We start from the raw sequence: 13,313 nt of genomic DNA, 5'->3' as shown, positions 1-13,313 counted from the left end.
GACTGAAGAGCTGGTGGCCGCCTGGGAAAGGGCGGCCGCTGGAGCTTTGGACCGCGTCGTGCCTTTGCGGCCTCTGACCCGATGCCGATCTCAATTGGCTCCTTGGTTCTCTGAGGAGCTGAGAGAGATGAAGCGTCGGAAAAGACGCCTAGAGAGCATTTGGAGGACTAGTCAATCCGATTCCGACCGGACACAGGTGAGGTCTTATATCAAGACCTACCTAGTGGCGATAAAAGCAGCAAAATCTAACCATTTTTCTGCTCTTATCGCATCTGCAGAGAACTGCCCAGCCGCCCTGTTTAGGGTGACCCACTCCCTTCTTCGGGGGGGAGTGCGGGAAGATCCCTTGCAGGGTCGTGCTGAGGATTTTGTGCAATTCCTGCATGATAAAGTTGCTCGGATTCGGGATGGCTTGGACTCCGATTGGATGAGTCCACGGGAGGAGACGAGGGCAGGTCTTGAGAATGTTATCTGGGAGGAGTTTGATCCTGTGGCTCCCGAGGATGTGGACAGGGTTCTGGGTAAGATTAGTGCCGCCACGTGTTGGACCCGTGTCCCTCCTGGTTGGTACTGGCCTCCCGGGAGGTTATACGAGGCTGGCTCCAGGGGATTATAACTGCTTCTTTGAGCGAGGGTGCCTTTCCTGCCACCTTGAAAGAGGCGGTAGTGAGGCCCCTCCTCAAGAAGCCTTCCCTGGACCTGGCTGAATTAGCCAACTATCGTCCGGTCTCCAACCTTCGTTTTGTGGCGAAGGTTGTTGAGAGCGTGGTGGCACGACAGCTTCCCTGACACCTGGATGAAGCTATCTATCTGGACCCGTGCCAGTCGGGCTTCAGGCAGGGGCACAGCACAGAAACGGCATTGGTCGCATTGGTGGATGATCTCTGGAGGGCTCGGGACAGAGGTTGTTCCTCTGTCCTAGTCCTATTAGACCTCTCAGCGGCTTTTGATACCATCGACCATGGTATCATGCTGTGGCGGTTGAGGGGGTTGGGAATAGGGGGCACCGTTCTGCGGTGGTTCTCCTCCTTCCTCTCCGACCGCTCGCAGTTTGTGTTGGCAGGGGGACAGAGGTCAACCTCGAGGCATCTCGCATGGGGAGTGCCACAAGGGTCGGTCCTCTCGCCCCTCCTGTTCAACATTTATGTGAAGCCGCTGGGTGAGATCACCCGTGGTTTTGGGGTGAAGTGTCACCTGTACGCTGACGACACTCAGCTGTACATCTCCACCCCAGACCACCCCAACGATGCCCTTGATGTGATGTCTTGCTGCCTGGAGGCCGTGCGGGTCTGGATGGGGAGGAACAGGCTCAGACTTAACCCTTCCAAGACCGAGTGGTTGTGGCTTCCGGCATCCCGATATAGTCAGCAGGTGCCATCGCTGACTATTGGGGGTGAATCTTTGCCCCCCACAGAGAGGGCTCGCAATCTGGGTGTCCTCCTGGACTCACGGCTGTCTTTAGAAGAACATATGACGGCCGTGGCCAGGGGGGCCTTTTATCAGGTCCGCCTGATTCGCCAGTTGCGTCCCTTTCTGGATCGGGACGCCCTGCGCACAGTCACTCACGCCCTTGTTACCTCCCGGTTGGACTACTGCAATGCTCTCTACATGGGGCTCCCCTTGAAGAGCACGCGGAGGCTCCAACTGGTCCAGAATGCGGCCGCGCGGGTGGTTATGGGTGCAACCCGTTGCGCCCACATGACACCCCTCCTGCGCGAGCTGCACTGGCTCCCAGTGGTCTTCCGGGTGCGATTCAAGGTGTTGGTTACCACCTTTAAAGCGCTCCATGGCATAGGACCCGGGTACCTTCGAGACCGTCTTCTGCCACCAATAGCCTCCCACAGGCCAGTCCGCTCCCACAGAGAGGGTCTCCTCAGGGTGCCATCAGCCAAGTCATGTCGGCTGGCGACACCCAGGGGGAGGGCCTTCTCTGTGGGAGCCCCAGCCCTGTGGAATGAACTGCCCCCGGAAATTCGTAAGATTTCTGACCTCCGGGTATTTCGCTGCGCACTCAAGACCCTATTGTTCCGCCAGGCTGGGTTAGCAATATAATTTTAAATTGGATGTTTTAAATTTTTGGGGTTTTAAATTAAGCCAAATTTATTTAATATTTTTAAATTATTTTAAATTGATGTTTATTCTGTTTTTAATTAGGCTGTACACCGCCCTGAGTCCTTCGGGAGAAGGGCGGTATAGAAATAAAATTATTATTATTATTATTATTATTATTATTATTATTATTATTATTATTATTATTATTAACCAATATCTAAATGTCTTTCCCTCCCCTCCAGTGTAAATTCTACTGATTATTGATAAACTTACTAGCAAGTAAACAAATGCAGTCTTAAGTCAAGAATCAAGAATTTTTTGTGTGCTCAAGTAGAATTTAGATTTATCATGCAATCTCTATATAAAGCTAACTTGTAATATAATGTAGAATAAGTTATAGGTGGTTGCTAAAAATCATAGACATACGTTCCTAAGTCTGTGAAGTTGTTTAACTAGGGAGAGAAATATATCCCACTTTAATTAACTTGGATGCATGTTGGACTATCACTGATATTATACCTATTTTCTAATCACTATATAGTAAGCACTTCTTACCTGAGATAGATCCAGAAGTTCTCAAGGGAGGAAGAGTCCAGCTTGTGGTAAGATACTTTTTCCATGATAAAAGTTTGCAATAAATGATTGAAGCTGTAATCCTGTGCATGCTTATCAGCACTAATAACAATAATTACTTCTAAATGAAGAAGTGTAGAACTATATTGTAGTAATTCTGAAATATGTATTAAATACTTACCATACTTATTGGAGTATAAGACGCACTTTTTCCCCCACAAAAGAGGGTGGAAATGTTGGTGCGTTTTATACTCCGAATACAACCATTTTTGGCCTCCTGAAGCCCTGCCCCGTGCATCCCGTTTTTCACAAAAACAGGGCATGCAGAGGCTTTGGGAGGCCTGCAGAGTGCTCCTGTGGGCTGGGGAGGGCAAAAACGCCTCCGTTTTTACAAAAAATGGCCCTTTTTTTGCAAAAACGGCACGCAAAAGCTTCGGGAGGCCTGCAGAATGCTCCTGGAGGCCGGGAGGGCAAAAACTTTTTTTTTTCTTGCTTACTTCTTAGAAATCTTGGTGCATCTTATAGTCTGAAAAATACGGTAGGTTCTAATTTCTGTAATTTTATAATGTTTTACAATGTTTTACAATGATGTTTTACAATGATGTTTTACAATGTTTTACAATGTTTTAGGCCCTAACCACTTTGTCACCATTTATTAAATTTTAAATTTATATAAAGTTTAGTTTCTGATTTCAGGGAGACATGCATGAACATTCCTATCGTAGCTGTCAGAAATGCATAAGCAGTAGCTCCTAGTATTTTTTTTCAGCTTGCTTATCCATTTATGCTTATACTTTTTAAAACTCTTTGGGAAAAAAATTCAATTTACTGGCTTCCGAAAGGAGAGACTTAATAAAAAATACATACATTTGTGAGGTATTTGCATAATTTGATTTTCATGTTTTATTTATTATCTATGGAGTCCTAGGATAGAACATTGTAAAAATCCTCAAGAAGTTCAAAATAAGAACATGAAAAAGAGCAGGGGAAAGGAAAGATTTTTTGCTGGAAATTGTAAGTAAACACTGAAAACCAGCAAAATATGCCAAAAATTGTGACAATGTGAGTGTGGGATGCTGCAAATGGCGTAAATGTAAGCCAGTTGCCAAGCATGCAAAATGCAGTCGTGACCACAAGGGAGATGCAGCCATTAGAACTTAGAAACCGGATCATAAGTATCTTTAGGTGGGGTCTGTTGTGACTCCGACCCCCGATCCCGTCTTATCGGAGGGAGAAGACTCTGAAAGTGAAGGAGAGGAGTTGGCAAGGCCTCCCTCTCCAGGACCCTCCTCTCTGGCAATGCCTCAGGTGTCTTCCGAAGGAGAAGAGATAGGCCAGGAACCAGGCATCTCCGAGCAGCCGCAGTTAGACAGCGACGGAGATAAGTCTTGGCTGGATCCCCGCCAGCGTTGGAAAGACAAGCGCATGCAGCAGAGAAGGAGGTGTGCCAGAGATTAAGCTGAGTCACTGGACCACACCCCACAGGGGATAAAAGGGGGTGTGGTGGCCATTCAGGCTTTGTGACGGACAAAACTGAACATCTAGCAAGTCATATTGTGTCTCTGGAACTTCGTTATCTGCCTTCCTTGGATTTATTATGGACTGGACTTGACAATTCTTTGGCTTTGTGAATTTATTTTGGTTTATCTGACGGAGGAGGAACACCTCCCTCTGTGAGTAAAGTTTTTGGCAAGGAGCTACTGGGTTGCTGCCAATTCTGTTATCAAAGGAAATTATTGTCTGCAAGTTTATTTTAACTCCTGGCTGACTGTTTGTGTGTGTGAGAGAGACGGGGACAGAACAGGGTCCATCATGATGTTGAATGGTCTCTAAGCAACTGGTCATTAAGGAAGAACTTTGTTCCCTATGCCATCTGTCTGGTAAACTTGCAAGATTCATTTTTCTTGCCATGTACATGTATACATCCGAACTAGACTGTGTTGTTCCTCTATCTCATATAATATTTTTTTTTATTTTTATTATTTATTTATTTATTTATTTATTTATTTATTTATTTATTATGTTTATGTAGTGTATATTGGAAGTGGTGACTCTTTGAGCTGTGTGCAACAAAATTTCATTTTAATCTATGCCAATTAGTGTACATTTAAAGTGGCAATAAAGTTATTCTAAGTCTAAGTACCTACACTGAATTAGAAAATTTGTATATGTGTGTATTCACATTCATGTTTGCACAAACACTTTAGATCAGGGGTATCAAACTCACATCGTCACAGTGGTGTCACATGTCATATTGGCACTTTTTCCCCCTTTGCTAAATCAGGCGTGGCCGGCGCGTGACACATCCGGCCCATAGGCCGGGAGTTGGACAGCCCTGCTTTAGATTCAAAGATGGAGTCTTGACTTCTTGACTTCCTGGACACTTTTCTTGTATTTGGCTCATGGAAAAGAAACAATAGGCCACTTAATGATGATTCAAATTTATGACCAACACCTCAAAACTATATGCAACCCCTATTTCAAAGTTACAACAGCTGTGGTGCCAACCCCTGCCTCCCTTCCCCCCCACATCCCACCTGCAATGCTTGGGCTGGTTCCCCATTCCTCCATTTTCAGGGCCCCAACCCTTGCAGAAATGGCGAGCGCTTTCAGAACTTTCTGCTGGGAAGTGGGAGGCTGCAAAACTCTCCTTTCTCTTCTCTGGGTTTGGAAAGTCTCCCCTTGCATAAAATGCAGCTTCAGGAAAACCTTTCCAAAACCTTTCCCTTCCCTCCCTGCTCCTTCCCTCAGACAGCTACATTTCCTCAATGAAAAACAAAAAAAAGATCTTTCTTTCCTCCCCCAAATTAGGTACTAAAACTCTCTCTTTGGTCTCTGATATGTATCCCTTTTAAAAACCTTACATTGACTCCAAGCTGAAGAGTAGAGGAACAAAGCGAGGAAGGAAATAAAATCTTTCTGCAGTTTTTTTCCCTAAAGAAAAAAAAAAACATCTCTTAAAAGTTGTGCAACCAAATGGGGGACTCTGAGTCTTTGCAAGCTTTAGCTGTCTGCCTTTAAGTCCTAACTGGATTCTACAGGGCGTCAGAAGGACAGGTAATGCGTGCAAAGACCCAGCATCCTCCATTTTGTTACACAAATTGGAGATGAAAGATTGTTTTATTTTGTTTTTTCAGTTTCAAGGGAAAAGTGCAGAAAAATTTTATTTCCTTGCTCACTTTGTTCCTGAAGTCAAGGTAAGGCGGGTCTTTGTTTTAAAGTATGTCAGCTTCCCACTTCTTACACCTTGTATTTTTTAAAAATATACATATCAAATAAGGTAGGAAACTTGGTGGTCATCAAAAGAGTTGTCTGCAAACATATTGACAGCCTAAGCTCATTTTAGGAATATATCAATACCATTCACATGTACATTTTATGGTAGCACTGATTTTGCCATAAATATTAAGCCACACACAAACTGATATTTATATCTATATAATACACACACATACAGATTTCATAAATACGGATAATCCTCAATTTACAACAGTTTGTTTAATGACCATTCAAAGTTACAATGGTACTGGAAAAAATGACTTATGACCAATTTTCACACCTTCAACCATTGCAGCATCTCTGTGGTCACGCGGTCATAATTAAGACACTTGGCAACTGACTCATGTTTATGACAGTTGCAGTGTCCCAGGGTCATGTGATCATCTTTTGGGATCTTCCGCTAAGCAAAGTCAATGGGGAAACCAGATTCACTTAACAACAGTTTGACTAATTTAACAACTACAGTGATTCACTTAACAACTGTGGCAAGAAAGGTCGTAAAATGGGGCAAACTCACTTAACAAAGGTTTCACTTAGCAACAGTAGTTTTGGACTCAGTTGTGGTCGTAAATTGAGGATTACCTGTATTACATTTATAAGTCATATAGGGCTTTTTGTAGAAATCAATTTTAGCAAGATTTTAGCTTCAGAAGATATGATCCTTATGTGAAAGTAATTCTTCTTTTACTTAGAAATATAAATTTGCTTATACATCTATACCAATAATTGTGTAATCTAAATATCTATATCTACATCTATATCAAACTGTTAGAGTTTAGTTATATAGTGAAGGTGAAATAACTTAAACCACTATAGAATTGATAAAACAGACACTTACATAGGATTAAGTGGACATATGACAACAAGAATCAGATATAACATTTCTGGCATTCAATTCCAACTTTAAATTACAGACTGCCCAGTAAATGATCTTAAGCTGTTTAAGGTTTCATCAGTTGTCTGCAAGATTTATTTTCTTCAAAATTACAGTACTAAAATGTTGTCTTTTGTTGCTGCGCTGATTCTGATCACAAACCACAATTTTAAGATCGCCTCCCATTTACCAAAATGCTTTGACATAGTGCATTTGTTCAGAATGGGCAGCAATAAAGGATTGTGGGATCATTCTGAAGAAGATTGTTTGACAGAGCTGGCTTGTTTATTTGAGAGTAATGTGAGCTGCATTCAGAAAATGTCATATTTTGTTTCTTGATTGTGTACATTCTCTCTCACTGATTCCAGACAAGCCCTGTAAGGAGAGAAGATACGGATTTAGAGCTTGTTTCCCTGACCAGTGGAAGTACTTTGACTCAGAACAGAGAAAAAAATAATCAGCCACACAGACACTCTGCAGAATCTTCAAGTAAGCTGGGTTTTTTTTTTCTTTTTAATGATAGTAGATAAAATTCAAATCACCTGATTAGTTTCCATATTACAATTGTTTTTAGTAGTGTGGTCAAGTTTTTGCTTTGGATCCTGTCCTTCTTTGAAATGTTATTCTGTATATTTCATGTATATATAGAGTATATAAAACTATATATGGGTACATTTAAAATGTATAGACTTGAAAAAGTTTTATTTCTGCATTTCTCTAGCATGTGTGTGTTAACTAATTAAATGTATCTAGAAAAAGGGGAAAATCTTTGTATATTTAAGTTTATATGTGCATATATATTGCCTTATAAATTCAACCATGTGAAAAATTACAGTTGTCAATGATTTTGTTTAACTTGAAAACTAATTTAATTACTTATTCCTGTAGGCCTTACCAAACCCTTAATATTTAATTTCCTAAGGCAGGTACTTATCTCATTTTTAAGCCACAGTCCTAAAACCATTTGCTTTTTGGCAGCTTTCACTTAAATAAATGACACATGCTCATGTGCTTTGCTTTTAATGATTTAAATAATCATTATTTATGAATAAATGGGAAGACTACTTTTTATAATTTTAATTTCTACAGAATGTAATGAAGTGGCAGCTGCAACAAATTTATATTCTATTCTTTTTTCTAAACATCTTATAATTTTGATTTGCAAGTGAGGGCACAAATAATTATATTAGGAGTATTGGAGAGCATGAATGAACCTTGTGATTTTGTTTCAAATTTCATGCTTGTGTGTGTGTGCATGCACACATGCATACACATGCATACACACACACTATCAATAATTAGCATTCAAAAAAATCTTGTGGAGATAATTGCTAAGGAATAGAAATTTAGCTCCTTTATTTGGAGCTATCCCAAATGTTTAATACTACATCCTAGGTACATTACTGGTAAGTCTTGAGAACTAGAATGGATTTACTTCTGAGAAATTATTGCAAGGATTACACTATATGGAATAGCACTTTCCAAAATATTTTCATAAGATTTATTTTCATGAGAATATAAAACTCTATAGTACTTTGTTTTGCTCCTGCCACTGTTAGGTAATTACAATTATCATCAATGCAGATAGTACTCATTTTACTTGGATCAATAGAAAATCATATGCATTATATTAAATGAGACATACTGAAGTTTGGGGTGCTCAAATTCTTCTTTTTAAAAAAAATAAATCTAGTATCATCAAAGGTATATTTATTTGCAGCAGAAACAATCACCTGTCAATATCTTCTGTTTTCTTATGAAGCATTAAAAGTAATTCCAATACCCAAGTAACATATGTAAGGAGTAAATTCTATTACTTCCCTATTGTAATTTAATCTATTACTATATTTTGGAAGTAGAGAAAATAGAGTAGATGCATAATATTAAATTGAAATTGTAGATAGTAGGTACTTTAAATATATAGATATTAATGGAATTGCAAAGAAGAACTAAACATTTCATGCTTTCAACCCCAAAAAAGCTATTTTTTATCTTGTTGTCTAATCAGAATCCATATCCATACTTATATAAATTTTTGAATGAAATCCAGCAGGATTTTCTATTTCAATGTAATACTAGACTAAATAGGAACTGTTGGGAACATAGCTGTGCTCTCCCACAATTATTTTTCATTTCAGTATCTTTTTTGAAGATGTCTTCATGAGTTACATCTTGTGGTTTTAGATTTACATAGTTATCTTATAGCTCTTGAGACCAGATGTTGGTGTTTGTTTTTTCTTTCCTTTTCTTTTGTAAATGAAAACAGTTCTAACTTTATCCAGTGGATAGGAAGTAATTAGTGTAATAGATGGACAAAGAAACAATTTATAACTATATAATATTTGTAATAGGTAGCAACATGTAGTGACAAATATGGAATTCATATCTTATGCAAAAACAATAGCTTTGAGGGGGTTTTAAGACTAAACTCATTCATAAGAAAATATCATTTTCAAAATCTCCAATGAAGTTCCTCCCTTTTTTTCAACATATTTGAAATTTTGCCAAATTTAAAATTATGCCTTAAGATAAAGAATCTAACTCAATTATATTTTCTCACTTGGCATAATTAGAAACCTCATCAAAGACATTACTCAATATCAGCATTTTACATTACTGATCAGCTCTTTATATGTAGTTTCCTGTGTGGTTCTTATAATTTCAGTGAAGAGTTCGCTGCATATCCAAAGTTGTTCCTACTGATATTTTAGTGCATTATAAACATTTCCAGTGCTTTAGAATTAACTTTAATGCTTCTTTGCATTAGTAGAGCTTTAATTGATCAACAGACAATGGCTAAAACCCACCAAGAGATAGCACCAGTGTTAAAAATTCTAGAAAATAGAATCTGTTTTGGGCTTAGTTGCTTGGAAAATTTATTCCATAAGTAGACTTACAGCACTTACGAACATGTAGTTCAGCTACTTATAGAGATGAAAACCAGGTATTGACTGTTATTGCCTGCAGCTATTGTATATCAAGTTTCTTTTAAATGTAACATGGGAAGATGATATTCATAGTTTGGAAACCAAATACAGCACATGGTATCTCTGGAAAGCTCTCTCTCTTCACATGGCAAGTTCATTTCCCATCTGATTGTAGTTTTTTTTAATTAAAATAAATTGAATGAGAAGGTGACATGCTACAATCTCTAACTCTATCTTTGTTTATATTAATGCTTCTGGATGGTTCACTAAGCCTGTCCTTCCTACCCACTGCCTGTTGTCTCCTATTCTGCAAATTGTCCTCTTCCAACGAACAATTTTCTCAAACAGACACATTGAAAAGCATGGAGAAGAAGAATCAGTAATTACTAGGAGGAGACCAGCAGATACTAAAAGACAGACAAACAGGTGTATATGCCAGTTTTGGAGAGCTGACTATAAAATACTGCAGCTGAATTGCCTAAAAAAATACAATAGCCATCAAACTACATAGATCGACTTATTAATTTATTTTTCAATTTTTTCCTCTGCTGCAGCTTTCTATAATAACCCATATTTAATTGATATTCTGCCTAATTGTAGGCTGGCGGATTGACTGGCTAGCTGGTTGGTCTGAGGAAGGGAAATTACAATAAACAATTGTGTGCTGAGTGGAAATTATTTAGTATCATAAAAAAGAAAGAAAATACTTTTTGCTGATGTTATTGTTGCTTGCACATTAAGATCTTTATCTCTTAAACTGAAACTTTAGAATACCATATGGAAATACAGTATTTTACTTGAAGTCTAATGTATATTAATTGATCATGGTTTTTAAGGTGAATTCTTGTTCATAATCTATCATCAATAAATCATATTCAATGTATGGCATAGAATTGGAATATGCCAATCATACCAGAAACAAAGCTTTAGTAAACTTGGAGTGCATTCAATGGTATCTATATTCATAGATACATATAGAAGCCATACCTTTACTGCAAAGCAATATTATGTCAGTGGGATAATGCTTATAGCAGCAACAGGCCGCAATAACACTTTCCTCACCAGTTTATTCATCCACAATATCTCTATTGACACTTGGGTTTTTTTCCACTGAAAGCATCATTTACTTTAAAGCTATGACCCCCCAATGCAAAAAGTTTCAATTTGATATCTATCCACCCTGTTTTATGCACTATTTCTTACTCTTATTACCTTGTTTATTCTTGATGGGTTAAAAAATGTCCAAATCTGTGAAATTGATGTGCAAGAAATAATTGTAGGGAAATTACAAAAATAAATGGATAAAATATTTTTAAAGATCATAAAATATATATTTGCTTAATTTTTCAGCTTCTTTATATCCAGCTAATTCTGAACATTTTGAGTTCCACTAAAACTATCAAAAAATCATTAGGTTTTAGGAAGTAGCAGGTAAAAGATTAAAGATATCAAGGCAATTTATATATGGTTATATACTTGTTTAAAGTAAATATATTTATGCTCTGATGTGAAAGATAGTTCAGCATTAAGTACATTATTATTATCCAACATTTTTCTTGTTTCAGTATGTTGAATAGATGCATTGTGTTGCAATTGTAATAAATATTTACAAATCAGCATTTGTGATCTAAGTTTTATAATCAATAAATGATTTAAATGTAGTTTGGATGCAGTGTCCCAATGAAACCTTACTGCATAACAAAATCAAAGCATTCTGGGAAGTTGCTGTTTTCTCATTAAGCTTAAAGGAAGATGACTGGATTCAAATGTTATCATTTGAATAACATTTTCTGTTTCTGTAGAAAAGGATATACCTTCACCTGAGAAATCACAACTGAGCCCTGCCCACAAAGAACGAATATCATTTCGAGACCATCCAGTTCAACTCAGCGCTGGATGGGGAAGTGGCAAAAAGAAAACAAAATTATTGAAATAGTAATTGACCTTCAGCATTTAAATCTAAATGCAATTTCTTCTCAGTTGGCATACAAATTATCATCATGTTTTAATGGCCCAGATGCAAAGAACTTAAATATTGTGTGTGCTGTATTTAATTTTGCTCTCTGTGATTTTCCAACTTTTCAGTTTTTGGCAAAGAAGTTTTGTAAATGTTAAATAAATGAATGTTACTGAAATTTGTTTTTGCAATGCAATTTAAATTTCAAAAACTTATCTGCAATTATAAACAAGTGATACATAAATGGAAGAATAAATTTGGAAGAAAACATATAATAATGGGTATATGATTTTATTGTAGTGTACAGTTGAAATGGTTTGCATAAAATACTTGTATTAAGACATATTTGTTCAGATTATATATATCAGTAAAAAAATAGTATGTCTAGATATTTTGCTTGGCTACTGTGTAAATTGGAATATATAACTGTTAGGAATATGTATTTGTAAAGAATAAAATATTAAGTTGTCATATCTCTCCACACATATGAACACTATAAATACATTTTGTGTACGGAACTTTTCAGAAAGTGCTCATAGTACAACACATCTAGATAAGATTGAATGAGTGCATACTTACAATGCTTTTAAATTCAGCAATGTTAAGTTTTATTTCATATTGCTAAATTATGTTCATTCTGTGGTATTCTGGCAGTCTTTTTATTCTCCAGAAATAAACAGTTATCAAAAACTACACAATTATTTTGGTCTACTCTAATGATTATTTGTATTTGTTAAAATCTTGGTTTTCAATCTCATAATAGTTTTTTCCAATTCCATGAAATGATATCATTCTAACTGAAGCAATATGATGATTAGTGCAACAGAAATTAATGATAAAAACTGAGGTGAGGATAATTACAATGATCATCATCATCTATATTTGCTTATATATAATTGCATTCCACATTCAAAATAACTGTCAAAATGAAAAAACAAGAATGAGCAAAGATTCTGATCAATAAAATAAGCATGATATCCATAGACAATAGTATGGCTCTGTGTAAAACCTATTGTACCTTCCTTGACATACTAAAACTCCCATATTTTCTGTTTATATTAGTGTCTTCAAATTAATATGAATTGAATATATTTTTAGAACATTGCAAGAAAGCCACAACAATAGAGGTAATCAAGGGCATCAGATATGTTATGGGTAAGCTGTAGAAAAATAGACAATCACTTCCCAGCAACTTACCATTTAAAAAATTAAGTTCCGTATTTTAATTTATCATATCACTGTGTATTTTTTTTAATGGTACTGCAGCCTAAATAATTTTAGCTCCCTCAATTTACTTTTTCATGTCTTCAATTTCAGAATTCTGAATGCACGTCAATTGAAAGCTAGTTGTGCAAAAAGTGGAGTGTAAAATGATTGATTTCAAGTTCAGATTTAGATATTTCCTGTTCTTGATTTATGGAATGCAATTCTAGATTAATTTTTTACTTTTCATTTTTCTTCTGTCTTTTTTCTTTTGTCATTCAATTGTCTTTTGTCATTAATATAAGTGAATTTTACTTAATGAATACTGTGAATATGTGAATGAGAACACTATCATGTCACAGTCTCAACTCAAAGTTGTCACCTTAAGCTTACTAGAAATTTCAGATCCTTTGGAATTATTTTTATTTTTAAAATGTTAAGACAAGGG

At 37.0% G+C, this 13,313-nt stretch overlaps 1 protein-coding gene across 5 annotated transcripts in view; it reads left to right on the top strand.

The window, feature by feature from the left end:
* LRRIQ1 (leucine rich repeats and IQ motif containing 1) overlaps positions 1-11,840 on the top strand; it is a 107,355-nt gene extending 95,515 nt beyond the window's left edge. For all 5 annotated transcript variants that reach the window (XM_060694640.2, XM_034402877.3, XM_060694639.2 and 2 more), the window contains 3 exons: positions 2,594-2,654; positions 7,147-7,267; positions 11,508-11,840. In XM_060694640.2, coding sequence (XP_060550623.2) covers positions 2,594-2,654; positions 7,147-7,267; positions 11,508-11,641 — 316 coding nt within the window. In that variant the 3' untranslated portion in view covers positions 11,642-11,840. The remainder of the gene's footprint in view (positions 1-2,593; positions 2,655-7,146; positions 7,268-11,507) is intronic.
* The last annotated feature ends 1,473 nt before the right edge of the window (positions 11,841-13,313 follow it).

The sequence above is a fragment of the Pantherophis guttatus genome, chromosome 7, assembly GCF_059756535.1.
Source record: "Pantherophis guttatus breed Tessera chromosome 7, ASM5975653v1, whole genome shotgun sequence".
NCBI classification, from domain to species: domain Eukaryota; kingdom Metazoa; phylum Chordata; class Lepidosauria; order Squamata; family Colubridae; genus Pantherophis; species Pantherophis guttatus.
The sequence above is the reverse complement of the archived record's forward strand: the minus strand, read 5'-3'. Positions and strand labels throughout refer to the sequence as shown.